The 16,876-nt window shown below is 44.1% G+C and overlaps 1 protein-coding gene across 4 annotated transcripts in view; it reads right to left on the reverse strand.

Annotated features, from left to right (window-relative positions):
* The window catches only part of Atp8b4 (ATPase phospholipid transporting 8B4 (putative)), a 202,345-nt gene that overhangs the window by 11,701 nt on the left and 173,768 nt on the right, over positions 1-16,876 (reverse strand). For all 4 annotated transcript variants that reach the window (NM_001430434.1, XM_087652116.1, XM_087652114.1 and 1 more), the window contains 2 exon segments: positions 7,864-8,109; positions 13,233-13,316. In NM_001430434.1, the coding sequence (NP_001417363.1) occupies positions 7,864-8,109; positions 13,233-13,316 (330 nt within the window).

Here is a 16,876-nt window from a genome sequence, read left to right on the forward strand (position 1 = left end):
AATAGCCCACGATAGCAAAATCTATCCTCAACAATCAAAGAACTTCTAGGGGAATCAGCATCCCTGACTTCAAGCAGTATTACAAAGCAATAGTGATAAAAACTGCATGGCGTTGGTACAGAGACAGGCAGGTAGATCAGTGGAATAGAATTGAATTCAAGAAATGAACCCTCAAATGCAAATCAAAACAACCCTGAGATTTCACCTCACACCAGTGAGAATGGCTAAGATCAAAAACTCAGGTGACAGCAGATGCTGGCGAGGATGTGGAGAAAGAGGAACACTCCTCCATTGTTGGTGGGATTGCAGACTGGTAAAACCATTCTGGAAATCAGTCTGGAGGTTCCTCAGAAAATTGGACATTGAACTGCCTGAGGATCCAGCTATACCTCTCTTGGGCATATACCCAAAAGATGCCTCAACATATAAAAGAGACACGTGCTCCACTATGTTCATCGCAGCCTTATTTATAATAGCCAGAAGCTGGAAAGAACCCAGATGCCCTTCAACAGAGGAATGGATACAGAAAATGTGGTACATCTACACAATGGAATATTACTCAGCTATCAAAAACAACGAGTTTATGAAATTTGTAGGCAAATGGTTGGAACTGGAAAAATATCATCCTGAGTGAGCTAACCCAATCACAGAAAGACATACATGGTATGCACTCATTGATAAGTGGCTATTAGCCCAAATGCTTGAATTACCCTAGATCCCTAGAACAAACGAAACTCAAGACGGATGATCAAAATGTGAATGCTTCACTCCTTCTTTAAATGAGGAAAAAGAATACCCTTGGCAGGGAAGGGAGAGGCAAAGATTAAAACAGAGACTGAAGGAACACCCATTCAGAGCCTGCCCCACATGTGGCCCATACATATACAGCCACCCAATTAGACAAGATGGATGAAGCAAAGAAGTGCAGACCGACAGGAGCCGGATGTAGATCGCTCCTGAGAGACACAGCCAGAATACAGCAAATACAGAGGCGAATGCCAGAAGCAAACCACTGAACTGAGAATAGGTCCCCTGTTGAAGGAATCAGAGAAAGAACTGGAAGAGCTTGAAGGGGCTCGAGACCCCAAAAGTACAACAATGCCAAGCAACCAGAGCTTCCAGGGACTAAGCCACTACCTAAAGACTATACATGGACTGACCCTGGACTCTGACCCCATAGGTAGCAATGAATATCCTAGTAAGAGCACCAGTGGAAGAGGAAGCCCTGGGTCCTGCTAAGACTGAACCCCCAGTGAACTAGTCTATGGGGGGAGGGCGGCAATGGGGGGAGGGTTGGGAGGGGAACACCCATAAGGAAGGGGAGGGGGGAGAGGGATGTTTGCCCGGAAACCGGGAAAGGGAATAACACTCGAAATGTATATAAGAAATACTCAAGTTAATAAAAAAAAAAAAAAAGAAAAAAAAATAAAATGCTAATAAGCAATATAAAAAAAATTACATTATATCTACAGACCTCAATGTTCAGGACAGGTAGAGTAAATAAATAGAACTCTAAAAGAGACCCTGAAAAAAAAAAAAAGAAATGAACCCTCACACCTATGGTCACTTGATCTTCGACAAAGGATCTAAAACCATCCAGTGGGAAAAAAAACAGCATTTTTAACAAATGGTGTTGTGTCAACTGGAGGTCAGAATGTAGAAGAAATCAAATCCATCCATTCTTATCGCCATGTACAAAGCACAAGTCCCAGTGGATCAAGGACCTCCAACTCAAACTAATAGAAGAAAAAGTGGGGAAGATCCTCGAACACATGGGCACTGGAGAAAATTTCCTGAACTGAATACCAATGGCTTATACTCTAATATCAAGAATCAACATGTGGGATATCATAAAACTGCAAAGCTTCTGTAAGGCAAAGGACACTGACAAAATGGCAAACAACAGATTGGGAAAAGATCTTTACCAATCCTTCATCCGATAGAGAGCTAATATCTAATGTATACAAAGAACTCAAGAAGTTAGACTACAGAGAATTAAGTAACCCTATTAAAAATGGGGTGCAGAGCTAAAAAAAGAATTCTCAGCTGAGGAATATCTAATGGCTGAGAAGCATCTAGAGAAGTGTTCAACATCCTTACTCATCATGGAAATGTAAACCAAAACAAGTCTGAGATTTCACCTCATACCAGTGAGAATGGCTAAGATCAAAAACTCAGGGGACAACAGGTGCAGGCGAGGATGTGGAGAAAGAGGAACACTCATTGTTGGTGGGATTGCAGACTGGTACAACCACTCTGGAAATCAGTCTGGAGATTCCTCAGAAATTTGGACATAGTACTACCTGAAGACCCAACTATACCAATCCTGGGCATATACCTAAAAGATACTCCAATGTATAAGTAGGACACGTGCTCCACTATGTTCATAGCAGCCTTATTTATAATAGGCAGAAGCTGGAAAGAACCCAGATACCCTTCAACAAGGAATGGATACAGAAAATGTGGTACATCTACACAATGGAGTACTACTCAGCTTTTAAAAACAATGACTTCATGAAATTCTTAGGCAAATGGATGGAACTAGAAAGTATCATCCTGAGTGAGGTAACCCAGTCACAAAAAACACACATGGTATGTACTCATTGGTAAGTAGATATTAGCCCAAAAGGTCGGATTACCCAAGATACAATTCACAGACCACATGAAGCTCAAGAAGAAGGATGACCAAAGTGCAGATGCTTCAGTCCTTCTTATAAGAGGGAACAAAAATATTAATAGGAGAAAATACAGAGGCAAAGTTTGGAGCAGAGACTGAAGGAAAGGTCATCCAGAGACTGCCCCACCTGGGGATCCAACCCATACACATACAGCCATCAAACCAAGACAATATTGCTGATGCCAAGAAGTGCATGCTGACAGGAACCTGATATAGCTAACTCCTGAGAGAATCAGCCAGATCATGATCAATACAGAGGCGAATGCTTGCAGACACACACTGAACTGAGAACAGGGTCCCCATTTGAGGAGTTAGAGAAAGGACTGAAGGAGTTGAAGGGGTTTGCAACCCCATAAGAACAACATAACCAGTCAACCAGAGCTCCCAGGGACTAAACCACCATTCAAAGGATACACATGGAGGAACCCATGGCTCCATCGTCATATGTAGCAGAGGATTGCCTTGTTGGGCACTAATGGTAGGAACTGCCCTTGGTCCTGCCAAGGCTTGACACTCCAGTCTAAAGGAATGTCAGGGCATAGGCGGGAGAGTGTGGGTGGATGGATGAGGGAACACCCTCATAAAAGGAGGAGGAGGGATGGGATAGGGGGGTTATTTACTGGAAACCAGGAAACAGGATAACATTTGAAATGTAAATTAAAAAATATGCAATAGAAAAAAAAGAGTAAAGACAGAGGAAGGGAAAAAATTAAAACAGTCTCAAACCATAGCCCAGCCACATACCCTATAACGGTGTCATGCAACAAGATATGCTAATGCAATGATGACCAAGAGCTTGTGGGGACAACCAACCAATATCTGCTTTGGCTTCATGCCCACTCCACAAGATGGAACCCACACCTGACACTGCTTGAGTGGCCAAGAGCCTGAGACTTGAAAGCACTGGGACCTGGAGTAAAAGCAAAGACCATTATTATAGAAAAACTAAAAGTAGCAGTAACGCAACATTCTGCTACACCCCTGGAGCAGCACCTTGCTCAGCCCGCCTCACAGAAGCTTCTTCCTGCAGTAGATGAAAACAAATACAGAGACCCACAGGCAGACATGCATGTGAAAGACCTTGGAACACGAAGACCTACATGGAATGATTCATCAGATCCTTTCCGTCAGGGTTCAGGGAGCCCTTGGAAAGGGAGGCAGAAAGAGTGTAAGGCTCAGAGGGGCTGGAGGACACCAAGGGAACAGGGTTCTTCTAAATCAGCGTGATTGACACACATGTGAATGCAGTTCTGATCCATTAGTCTTTGTTTTAGCACATGGTATGATGATATGATATGATATTCTCTTAAAAGTCTGTTTTCTAATGACAGACACAAAGGGGGTGGGTCCAGACGGAAGGAGAGACAGGAGCGACTGGGAGGAGTTGGACAGGGAAACTGTAATTGGGATATATTTTGTGAGGAAAAAATCTATTTCAATACAAAAAAAAAAGTTAAAAAGCTAGAGGAAAAAAGCTCCAAACTTGTTTCATTCAAGGTGGATGAAGAAAGATCTAGAACAAGATTGGTTATAATTAGAAATACGTCCAGATTCCACCTCACCCCATTGAGAATAGCTAAGATCAATAAAGCTGATGTCGACAAATGCTAATGAGGTTCTCAGGAAAGGGGACACCTTATTTAGTGTTAGTAGGAGTGTAAACTGCTATAGCTACTATGGAAATCAGTGTGGTAGTTGTGCAAGAAAACGAAAAGTGAAGCTATTTGATCTGTATGTACTACTCCTAGGCACACACCCAAAGACTCTACACTCTACCTCAGGCGGGGACGCTTGTACAACCGTGAACGTTGCTGCTTTATTCCCACAGGCAGGGCGTGTTCACCATCAACCGGTGAACAAATAATGAAAACGTGGTACATATAAACCATGGAATTAAACTAAGTTGTAAAGAAAAGTAGAATTATAAAATCTGTGCAAAGATAGACATATGGGGAAACGTTAGACCAGGTGAGAATCCGGACCCAGAAAGACCGTGGCTGCTCGCGTCTTCAACTGTGAATCCTAGCTTTGCATTTTTAGATTTGTATGCTTTACTCAGGGTGTCTGTGAACATCAAAAGGTCAGAAACTTTTCATGAAAGAGGGAAGAGAATGTATGTGGTAAGAAAGGAGATGGGATGATAGCTTAAAGGGGAGTTTGGCTGGGGGTTCCCTGGATGGGTAGATAGTGTTGTTTCCAAAAGACATGGATTAGGCAGAAATCTCAGCATCATACATGAACACCACCCTATGAGGTGTTAGCTAAGGTGTCTTCAGAGGTCTCCCCAGACAACCAGACTGTCACCACTGCTCTGGTTGACCACCATCACTAGACGGTAAAGCCCTGTTGTTGAAAACAACACACACGCTTTGATGGCAGGACATACAGAAGTCAATTTCTAACTGTCTGGGGACCTTCCTCACTGCCAGCTAGCTTCTATAGTGACACTCTATAGACTTCTGGGTGAGAACACGGCCTTACCCAGTGCTTAGACCCTGCAGGCTACAATACAACTTGCCAGGCTGAAAACGGAATCAGCCTAGATGTCCGTCAACTGACAGACAACGAGGATGTGGTATGTACACAGGACACGCCCAGATACAGAGTGCCTGTGCTCTAAGAGGAAGAAACATGAAGGACATAACATCTTATTCTGATTCTCCCTGTAAGTCCGTAGCCTATCTCCTCTCAGGGAAACATCAGACAATGCAAACCACGGTGCATTTACAAACGATCTGACCACTATCCTTCAAAGTGATTAGAGGTGAAGGATGATTACAAAGTCATCAGAGGTCAGAGGCTATGGCGACATGATAGCACAGTACCCTGTGGAATCCCGTGTTGAACATTGGAATAGAGAAATTTATTAACAGATTAGCTACAGAAGTCTGAGCCACACCTATCGTTTAGGGAGTAATTCTGTATCCATGGTAATTTCTTGTAACCATCACAGGTCATGTGTGGTCCCAACAAGTCACGCTGAGCAGATACAGGCACTGTTCCTGCAATGTCAACACTTCTGAAAATCTACAATTATTTCAAAAGATAACATTCTTTTTTAGTTAATCCTGTTTAAATCGTGAATGTGACTTTTTTTAGTGCACATAAATTATTTCCCAGACAACCAAAGGCTGTGGATTTATTGTGAACTAATTCAGAGTAATGATCTGTTATCCACGAAGACCTGCCTAAGAAGGGTATTTTATACCCTTCAGCTAAAAATCATCCATTTGGGAAGATGTTTTGCAATGAGTTAAAAAGAATGTCAAACCTCCATTCATCCTTGGACTCAGAATTCTCCTTGTAAGAATACAGCCTGGCCAGGTATGGTGGCACAGCACACACTTTTAATTCAAGCACTTGAGAGTCAGAGGCAGGTGGATCTCCGTGAGTTGTGAGCCAGTCTGGTCTATATAGTGAATTCCAAGAGAGTGAGACCTTGTCTCAAACAAACCAACCAACAAACGAAACACCAATAAAGAACACACTTTAAGGTAATAAAGAAGCATTGAGAATTAGACCTTATGAAAGTTTGATACTGTGTTGTTTTTCATAGTAGAAAGAAGAGAAGCGATCTAACAGGGACCTGGTTGATGAATTATAGTATGTTCTATGCTAAAGCATTACAGCTGAAATGGGACATTTCAGAGAATAATACAAAAGCAAGATACATAGACAAGGTAAGTGAGAAACAAAGTTATAGAACTACACAAAATTGACTTCTAAATTATTTTTGCCACATTAACATCAAGATGGGACTGTGGGGGAATATTCATTTTTCTCTATACTTTTCTGCTCTTTCCAAACTTCCTATATGTGCACTTATGACCTGAGTTCTGTGTGAGGCTCCACTATAGAGCCTTGCTTTTGAAGACTTCTAAACTTCAAGAGAGATCACAGCCCACAGCTAAATCAGTTGTTGTCCTAGGCTCAGCATGGGGAACTGCTTCTGGGACTATTTGAAAACTGCTCATGGCTGTGTCTGAAGACTGCAGATATAATCTGAAAAGGCACGTCAGTTTTAATTATTCTTTTCCTAATGGTTGGACACACCCTGACAAACTCTTTTTTATAATAGGATCAGTAGAGAGAAAAATCCCTTTTATCATCTCCCTCATTTACCCAATGCTCAAGAAATGCCAGGGATGACTGTAACTTTCGACAAAGATGCTGTCTGATTCTTAACTGTTTGCTCGACAATCAAAAACAAAATAACACAGAGGTCGGTTGCCCACCACATCAGTCAGGTGCTGCAGGTGTTAATGGACCAGATGTTTGCATGATCCCTAACTCACCGGCATCTAACAGAGCTGCACTAGAAAACAAGTCAAAGCCCAGCCCAGAACACTGAGGACTCCCCGCTCAGAAGTGTCTTCTTAATGTGCCAGTTGAGCCTCTCAAATGATTTTTTTTAAATGTATTGCCAAATAAGTTCTAGTTGTCACTTTAAAACCTGGGACTTATTAAGTCTGAAATTATAGGAAACTTTTGTTATTCTTGGAAATGCTTCTTCAAACACAAGAAGGGAATAGAAGTATGGCTTTTTAAATACACACACACACACACACACACACACACACACACACACACACATTGTGAGACAAGGCCTTACACAGTAGCCCAGCCTTGACCATTCCTCCTGCTTTGATCTCTCAGTGCTGGGATAACAGGTATTTGTCACTTTAATAAATAACATTTATCTTGTTATTTATTAAAGATTGTTGACTTCATTTCAAAATGTGTAGTTAAAAAGAAAATCCTGGGGCTGGAGCAGTGGCCTGGTGGATAAAGTACTTGCTGTGTGTGCAAGAGCATCTGAGTGTAGCTCCCGAGCACTCGTGTAAAAGCCCAGACGTGGTATCACACACCTGTATCCCCAGGGCAGATCACAGGGGCTCAGCAGATAGCTAACACAGTTGAAATGGGGGCTCCAGGTTTGGTGAGATACCCTGTCCCCCAAAATAAGGTAAAGAAATGATTGCAGAACACATCCTGACATCAGCCTCTGGCGTCCTTCTGCATGGACAAAGGCACACACACACACACACACACACACACACACACACACACACACACACACGGATTTCTCCCTGTCCCATACCTTAAGAAGCAGAATCAGCTGACAGTGAACTTCTACTTATGCAAACCTGACACACCAATGCAGAAGTGTTAAGGAACAGGGTTACCTGGACGCTGACCACAATGACCAAAGATGTGGCCACAGTAACTGCAAAGGACTGGTAGTCAGCAATGTGTTGCCCATCTTCTGCAGCCACATTGTAAAAGGCGCCGTAGGGAATGAAGAAAAGGATTAATGAGGTGTAAATTCCATGTGCCACACAGATGAAAAATCTTCGCTTGTTAAAAAGGAGATTCAGTTGTCCAGGTTCGTAGAGCTGAGGGCAGTCCATGCTGTTCTGCTCACTTACGTCCTGGAAAGAGAAGGAGCATTGGGGAAAAGTCAGAGAAGCCTTGTAGTCCCTATCCCCAGAAATAGACAAGGTCATTGTATACACACTCTATTGCCTACTAGTCCCTGGGCAGGAACAAGATGTTATCCTGTTTTTATTCCCAGAAGAACCCACCCGATTATAAATGATCCCCAATTTGCTATGCAGAGACTTCCAACCCCAGGAAAGACAAAGAAGAGGTCACACACAGATCTTATATAGCAGAGCTAGGCCTTGACTGAACTTGAATGCACATATTTAAACTCAAATCAAAATCAGTTTTCCACACCCTTCACCGGCTACTGTGGCTGATGCCGTCTCGGAAAGATTTCAAGCTCTACGATTCCAGCACATTTATGTATAGCCATGGGCCAGAAGGAAATTGCTAATGCGGTGTGTGTTAGTGATCCAGAGGTGGATGCAGAGAGCTGAGGAGTTAGGGTTGGCAGTCTGGGAATGAGGTGTTTGAAGTGGGAAGGGGCTGAGACTAAATGCTTGGTATCTGAGTGATTTACCCAGAGAGAATTCAGTAGTAAATGGCAACAGCCCAGGAAAACAGAACCAGACAGAAAAGCATCTCCATATTCAGTAGCCACAAAGATCTAGAAAAAAACCTATTGAGTTGGCTAAAGTTTAATGGACGTATGATTCTATGAAGCAGAGTCTGCATTTCTGGCTATCTGCAAAGTGATGTTGATGACCACACTTCGAGCATCAAAACCAAGGGTCACTACCAAAAGGATGACCAGCACAGGAGACTGGACAAAAACAGAGGACCAGCCAGGCACACACCTTTAATTCCAACACTCACAGGCAGAGGCAGTGGATCTCTTTGGGTTCAAGGCCAGCTTGGTTCCAGGACAGCCTAGGCTATGCAAAGAAACTATCTCAAAACACCAAAATGAAACAACACAAAACAAACAAACACAGAGGACCATAGGTGGAGAAGAGGCAGCGTAGATGGGGAATGTGGGGGGAGGTCCATTTCTCCTCCACCCTTGTAGGATGTTCCAGACCGCATAGAATCCTGACACATTCTCTGAGAAGTCTTGCCCAGAGAAGCTGTTGGATATGAGTGTGCCTTCTCCTGCCCTGATGACTGTCGTCGTTATCTGCACAGGCTTTAAAACCACACGGTGCTGAGCTGAAGGTCTGGCAACAGATTTGGCAGTGTAATATTGTTACTCAACCTGAGTCTTGGTTTCTTCATCTGCCAAAATACAAGCAGTAATGCCTCCCTCACAGAGACCACTGTCATGACAGATGGTCAGGAGATGTTTCTGCCACATTCTTTCCCCATATTAAACAGTCAGTAATCTATGCTAACATAAAACATTAATAAAATGATGATAATAATAAAGAATGATAATAAACTGTAGTGAGCTTGTGGTGGCCTCAGTTCTGCCACAGATTGGTTGGCTGGCTGGCTGTTCTGGAACTAGAACCTCCCAGGGCTTGCTTTCCCACAGACAAAATGAGTGACACCATAGATAGTCCCTGGGGCCCTCTAGCCCGACACTCTGCCATCAGCTTAAAGGCCAACACAGACAAACCAAGAAAAGAGTGGAACAGCCATTCAACTTGATGGCAGTAAGGAGGCTTCCTGTGTTTTATTTTGCTTTGCTTTTTTTTCAAATTGCACAATAACTGGGTTTTTTTTCCCAGAAGTGCTTTATTTTTACTATTTGATTCCACATTGTGGGCAGCTACAAAGCACCAAGAAAAGAAACACTTGTAAACATCAGCACTGGGAATAGCATGTGCTTAATCCTTTACATCTAAGGTCTTTTGAAGTTCAGTGCTTTGTGCCCACGCCCCTCTTTACATATGGGCCAGAGACTCAGAACCAAGGACAAAGTAGAGAGAAATGCGAAGGGAGTGACCTTGCAGTAGGAGGGTGGGTATTGTGCAACACATTGCTTTGGGCCAAAAGACGAAGCCTAGTAAACAGCTCTAATAACAGATCGGAGAAAATCTGGTCTCAAAAATACTTAAAAAAAAAAAAACAAAAAACTTTCAAAATGTAGTACACTTTAGTTGTGCCATGGAAACTCTGTTGGCTAGGCCTCTACTTCCCCACAGGCAGCCAGACTTCCCCCTTTGCTGGGAAGTACATTCCAAACCAGAGTGGGCCCAAGCACCATTCTTGTAACTGAACTCTCCCCCTTCTCCTGTCTGATACACATAAACATTAGACTGAGGGTTTGTGTGTGTGCTTGCCTGGCGTAGATGGGCCACTCAGTTTCCTTCTGCTCTGCGCTGGCCCAGGAGGCTCCACTGTATGCACTGCTATTTTCCTTAACCCTGCATAGTTCTCTCCACCTGCCAGAGAATAACATGGCACTTCCCCACTCGGTGCATGAACTCAGGAGTTTTGATGTTTGAAGCTATAGCAACAGCTTCATGAAAGGACCGGACAAGGAGCACCCTTCAGAATAAACTTCACTCAAAGAAAGCCTTGTTATCTACGCAGGAACGGGAAGGACAAAGCTTGAATTGGGAGAGCATTCTCACGCTGCCCCTACCTTCAATTTCTCCAGCCCAAGAGCTTCGCTTCCTTTCCCCCAGCTTCTCATTCCTATACAAACCTGGCATTTCAGCCATGTGCTCTCTTGGTCCATTTGCCTCCCCCGACTTGCTTTCCCTCACCCCCCAACCCCATGGCCCAGTTCAGTCTGGAGTCTTCCGGATGCCTCTGCTGGTCTCTCCCTCATGTCTACAATAAAATCCTTCTCCCCAACCATACCTTGGAGTGGCCATGCTCTTGTTTCTATTCTAGCACAATGTGAAGCTAAAAGAGAAGCCTTAAAGTCTCCCGAACAAAGGGTTTGCTTGTTTGTTTGTTGTTTTGTTTTGTTTCACTGCTATGGACTCTCAAGGGTCTGGCAGGAATTTCCATACTGCATTATTTGGGAAGCAGACATAGTTCGAAGTTGTCCTTGTCCTGGGCAGCAGAAGAGGAGAGCTACCCCCTGCCAAGTGTGTGCTCTAAGAATCACAGAAGTGGCCTGTCAACAGGTCACAGCAGGCTTACTATGACCTCATTAGAGCTGGGAAAAGCTAGAGAATCTATGCTCTAACATTGAATGGGGTGGGCGGGGGGGGGGCAGTGAAGATATAGTTACGTAAGGAAGTGAAAGACCTGTGGATCCTAGCATTGACGCTTCAGATTTGTGTGTTTAGCCTGCAGTAACTGTTGAAGGCTGGAAACTGGAGAGGGGCCCTTGGTCGGGGAAGAAAGACCTTAAGGAGGGAGGATAATGAAATACAAGTAATGTGAAGGGAGAAAGAGGGACGATGGAGAGGAAGGCCTAAGATGGGAAGGGATGCGGGGGTGGACAGAGGAGAGGGTGGGAAGAGGGATGCCTGATGCTAGGACAGTTTTAAAGGCCATATAGAAACCTACTACTTTACAAGCTTTCTGCACACACACACACACACACACACACACACACACACACACACACACACACACCATGGAGGGAGAAGGAGGGAGGTGGGGAGGAGAGGCACACAAATACACACACTTAGAATTACCCTTCTTAGAGAATAATGCTTCTCCCAAAAGCCATTAGTTGGCAAATAAAACTCCAAGTACTAGGTGTGGAATACCTCTCATTGAACTGCTGGTCAGGAGTATCCTGGAGAAGCCCAGAATAGTAATAAAATATTTCCATTGTTCTTGGTTGCCTCTCCTCCAACCTTGTTGGTGAGATTCTATGGCTAAAGACACCATACACTTTGGTCATTGAACATAGAAAAATCAAGCTGGTTCTGACCAGGACAATTCCTTCCTGCATGCTAACACTCACATTTCCAGAGGATTCTATGCAGGCCACCAAAGGAGAAAAGTCGTCAACAGTCTTACCTGGTTACAAAACCCTCAAGCTGCAACAGCAGCCTGACAAGATACATTCATGGGTGCAACAGGGGCACATAAGCAATAAAAGTAACTAAATGCTTCCTGATTGGATAAGGTCTGTTCCACGGGAAGCGACTCATGCTGGAACAGTATGTCTGCTTGATAACCCACGACTGGTACGCTCATCAGTTCTTGGAGTGAACCCACTAACTTTATTTTGATAAATGGACACAGTACCAAACTGATCTCTAAATATGCACTTCTACACCCATGTATTAATACAGTTCCCAGTTCCCAGTCCCCTGTCCCCCCATCCCCCCAAGAGAGGCTTCTTCGTGGAGTGGACAATGTTTAATACGGAAAGTTACAACTGGTCAAAGCACAAAGAATAATGTCTATAGTATGCTCAGTCATAAATGACATCTCAGGGTCACATGCCTCACTTTAAGGTTCAGGGAATAGCCCAAAAAAAGGGGGTGGAAATACCCCCAGAGTTCAGGGCCGGGGGGGTGGAGAAAACAGCTCTTGCATGAGACATGGTCACTGCCCTAGTGAACTCACAGTGACTGCAGTTTTCTGTACAAGATCAAGCCAGCCACCTTTCCAGATTGGATAGGATAGGGGCTCAGTAGCAGCTGATAGCTACTAGGGGAGGGAGAGTCACTGTTTAATAATGCTGTCCATGGTAGGTCAACCCAGCTCCACTGGGTGGTCTCACATCCATATGAACATAGATGGGACAATTTGGATTCTGTGGGTCATTAAAAAACCGAGAGAGGGGATATGGAATTAAGAGGGCTTGTTGGAATAGATCTGGAAAGACTTAGGAGTAGGAGCTGGGAGCAGTAAATGTGAACATAATACATTGTATGTGTTTATGGAATTCTCAAAAAATTAATTTAAGCTATTATACTTTTGAAAAGATACAATCACAGAAATTTGAGAGACACTGGACTCAAATGAAAGGAGAAAACTTCGTGCACGACTTCCCAGGGCCTTCAATCCACACAGCAAGTTGTAAGTCCCTCAGAACAGACGAGGCAAACTTGGATGAAGTACCTTTCTGAAGAAACAGCAGGCAGGGGAAGGACCCAGGGGGCCTTGTGACCCATGTCACACTCCTTTTAAAAACTGCATTCCTAGGGATCTTCCCATGAACCAGCCTTCTATGTAAAAGCTAGCTAGGCACAGCTAGGAGAGTCAGCAGAGACAGACAGCAACAAAGACAGCAAACCCCACATACCTGATCAAAAACTCCCATGGCTAAAACGGGGAGCGATGTGTAAACGATGTTAAAAAGAGTGATGAACCACTGGTCGTAGACAGTCTGAAAAGAAGGGGTAAAGAAATGTCCATGAGAAACACCATCCACAGAAGTGCAAACATTCATTGTCAGGGCTAAGTAACTCAGAGGTCAATGGCAGAGACATGAACCCTCCCCACATTCTGCCCCTGATCTGGGGCTGTTGGCTTCTCTAACTTCTATCTCCTTATCTCTAGGTATTTTTTTTTTTTTGCTTAATTTGTTTTTTACTGTTTTTAGGACAGGTAGCCCAGGCTGGCCTCAAACTTGAAGCCATGTTCCTGACTCTGGCTCTCACGTGCTGAAATTAAAGGCATGCCTCACCATGCTCAACTCTATCCCGTCTCTGCAGGGGCATCATACCCTCCTCACTGTGTGTCAGTCCGGGGGAGATGAGGTAGTGCACGCAGCGTACCAGAGCAACACACAATACCAGACACATGAGAGACACCAGCCTCTTGTAGTGGGTTATCATTGCATTCTCCAGGTTTGTAATGGCTTATCACAATTCCAAACACATGATCTTAGTGATATGCAAAGTATTTCCAGAAAACACAAAATTGAGCCTCTTACCCCTATATCATATTCAAATCTTTCCTACAAGGGACCTATAGCAAAGGGAGCAGAGATCTCAGTGCTTGCTTTCCACTCCAGGAAATCACAGACTGAGGACCACCCGTTCCGGACTCTCTCAGCCTCCCCTGAGCAGTATGGCGACAGCAGGAGGAGCCTGACCAGCTGAGCGGGAGAGACACTCAGACCATTCATGCTCCCTGCAAGCTATGCGAGTGCTCTAGGGCCACAGCTCTCATGGGTGTCGCCGTGTAGCTTTGTGCTGACACACACACAGCCACCTGTATGTCATTTCTGATCCTGTAAGTAATCCTTTACCCACACTCCTATAAGTGACCCCAAGGAAAATTGATTGGTTACCCAGGATGGACACTACTGCGATTGTTTTCATTCGTCCATTGTGGGTTCCATTTCTGGTGTGAGTGAACAAGTATGCTGTATCTACCCAGGAAAGTTCTCACACACAAGGAGGAGGAAAACTTTTCTCAGTGTATCTGTGCTGGTTAGTTTTATATCAACCTGACACAAGCTAGAGTCATTTGAGAAGAAGAACTTGGAGATTCCTCCCTGTCTGCAACAGCCTTCAATCACCAAATCATTCTTCAAATTTATGAAGTCATCCTGTTCAATGGCTGTGTCCCTCCCCAGCCAGTACTCACTCCTCCACCCACTTCCTGCAGCCCCTCAGCTGTGGTGCCCTTCCTCTGACTCCAGCCTGCTCAGCCTTGATTGATCCTGAGCTTGGGGTAGGTGGCCAGTCTTTTAGGATGCCTGTCCGAGCTAGCCCACTCTCCTCCCTTGTAGTGAGTTCCACCATTCACCTCAGGACCCTCTTGCACAGCTTGAAGCAGTTTGTAAGAGCATCCACAGGCTGAAACGCCACAACAGCCTTTCTCCCACAGGCACATTCCAGGGTTGGATTCCAGGCCCCTTGTTAGTACCTTGAATCACTACATCTCAGTGCTTCATAACATTGACCTGTAATTACTTACATCCAGGTTCCCGGCCCCATCCTATCAACCCATCAGCTCCTGGAGTCATTCTCATGCAGGAGCCCAAGAAATGAACTCAGAGTCTAGCAGGTGAACAGTTACAAGTAATGTCATAAAGGGGTTTGTTTGGGGGACATGGCGCTTTCCTAGTATGAACCAGCTACCAGAACTGCTGATTGATAAATAAATAAATAAATAAATAAATAAATAAATAAATAAATAAATAATAGAAGAAAACAAACAACACATAAAATGCCTCTTTGTAAATGTACATCCTCAAGTTTGCTGTGAGTTGCAGAAAAGAAAGGCTATATAGCTTCCTTCATTTCTCAAAAACATTTTTCTGCTAAGGAAAACACATTGGGAGATAAATCTGAGGTGTGCCGCTTTGGCTCTTCAGTTGTTGGTCTGCATAATTAGCAAAGACTCACTAGTAGGAGGGCAGAGGGGCCAAGGCTGAGCATTAGCCAGTCCCTGGGGTTTCCACTGGGCACATCTGGGAGGCAAAGGCAGAGGAACTCTCCTGCCTTGTGGAAACAGGCCTCAGGTATCAAAACCCGTGACGCCATCGGGCCTCAAGATTAGCCTCAGTCTTTCCCATCGCTTTCTAAAGTCTCCATGGATATTTTCTTATATTACTTGACAAACCTCTTCCAGCCTTGACAAGATAATTGCTTCCATATTACTCAGAACGTTTTTAAGATACATATCTCTGTATCTCCCTGACAATGATAAATTGTCATCAGATACTATCATCTCAAGCGCTCCGTGCCAATACTTACACAGTTTCAAATGTGAATTTCCTAAACTGGGCCTCAGCGATTTTTGGAGGGACAACTCATCTTTATTAAAACCCCACAAGGACTGAATGCTTTTAAAATAAGTTACAGCTATTAACAATAACACACATGTACCCCCCCCCCTCTCTCACACACACACACACACACACACACACACACACACACACACACACACACTCTAAACTCAAGGAAAACCATGTAAGTTGCTACCGTGAACAGTGAATCAGGGTAAAGCATGCCCTGCAGGATGAGCCATGATCCAACCTTTACCTAAGCTCTGTTAAATGAGTAGTCCAGATGGAAATCTCACCAAGCCAGGTTACATTTGTCCCTTGGTGGCAGTTAAGTTGTAGTATTTGTTGACAGAAGGTAGACTCAAGCTTCCAGATGATTCTAGAAGGCAGGACTCCTAGGGAAGCTTGTTCAAGCTGAGTAGTCAGGGAGCTAAAAGGGCAAGGGTTGCGCTCCTGACCTTGTCACCACTGACTCCCATTCTTGAGGAACTCGAGGTCTTCCTTTACAAAATAAAGGTGTATACTCCCTACCTCTACACTCTCTAAACTGCTCTCTCTCTCTGACACAGCAAAGGTTCTACCTCAACCTGCACTTTGGGGGCCATCCAGATGGCTCAGTGGGTACAGGTGCTTGCCCCTAAGCCTGCTGACCTGAGTTTGATTCCAGTACCAATACAGAGGAAGGAGAGAACAGACTCCTGAAAGTTGTTCTCTCACCTGCACATGTGTTCCATGGTCCTTGGGCCCCCCTCCCAGACACACACAGATAAATTCTTTAAATATACTGCATGTTTTCTCTCATATGTGGAAAACAATATTTAAACCTTTAATGTTTGCTACCATATGAATAAACAGAGAGGTTAGGTACCTAGTGATGGATAGGTGGTGGAGGGTGGGGATTCTTCCAAGGAAGAGGAAATCAAATATGGGCTTAAGGAGAGATAAAGGGAAAAGCAGAATATGAGGCTCAAATAGGGGGAAGGGAGAGAAGGGTCAAAGAGGGAATATAGGAAAAGGACAACTAACACTAAACCTTATAAAAAACCGTATGGAAACCTATTACTGTAGAAGCTTTGTAGTGGTTTGAATAGGACTGGCTCATCTACTTGAATTCTTGGTCATCGGGGAGTGGCACTACTTGAAAGGAATTAGTAGATGTGGTCTTGTTGAAGGAAATGTATTCTGGGGATGAGAATTAAGGTTTC

Source organism: Rattus norvegicus, chromosome 3 (assembly GCF_021556685.1).
Source record: "Rattus norvegicus strain SHRSP/BbbUtx chromosome 3, alternate assembly SHRSP_T2T, whole genome shotgun sequence".
Lineage (NCBI taxonomy): Eukaryota > Metazoa > Chordata > Mammalia > Rodentia > Muridae > Rattus > Rattus norvegicus.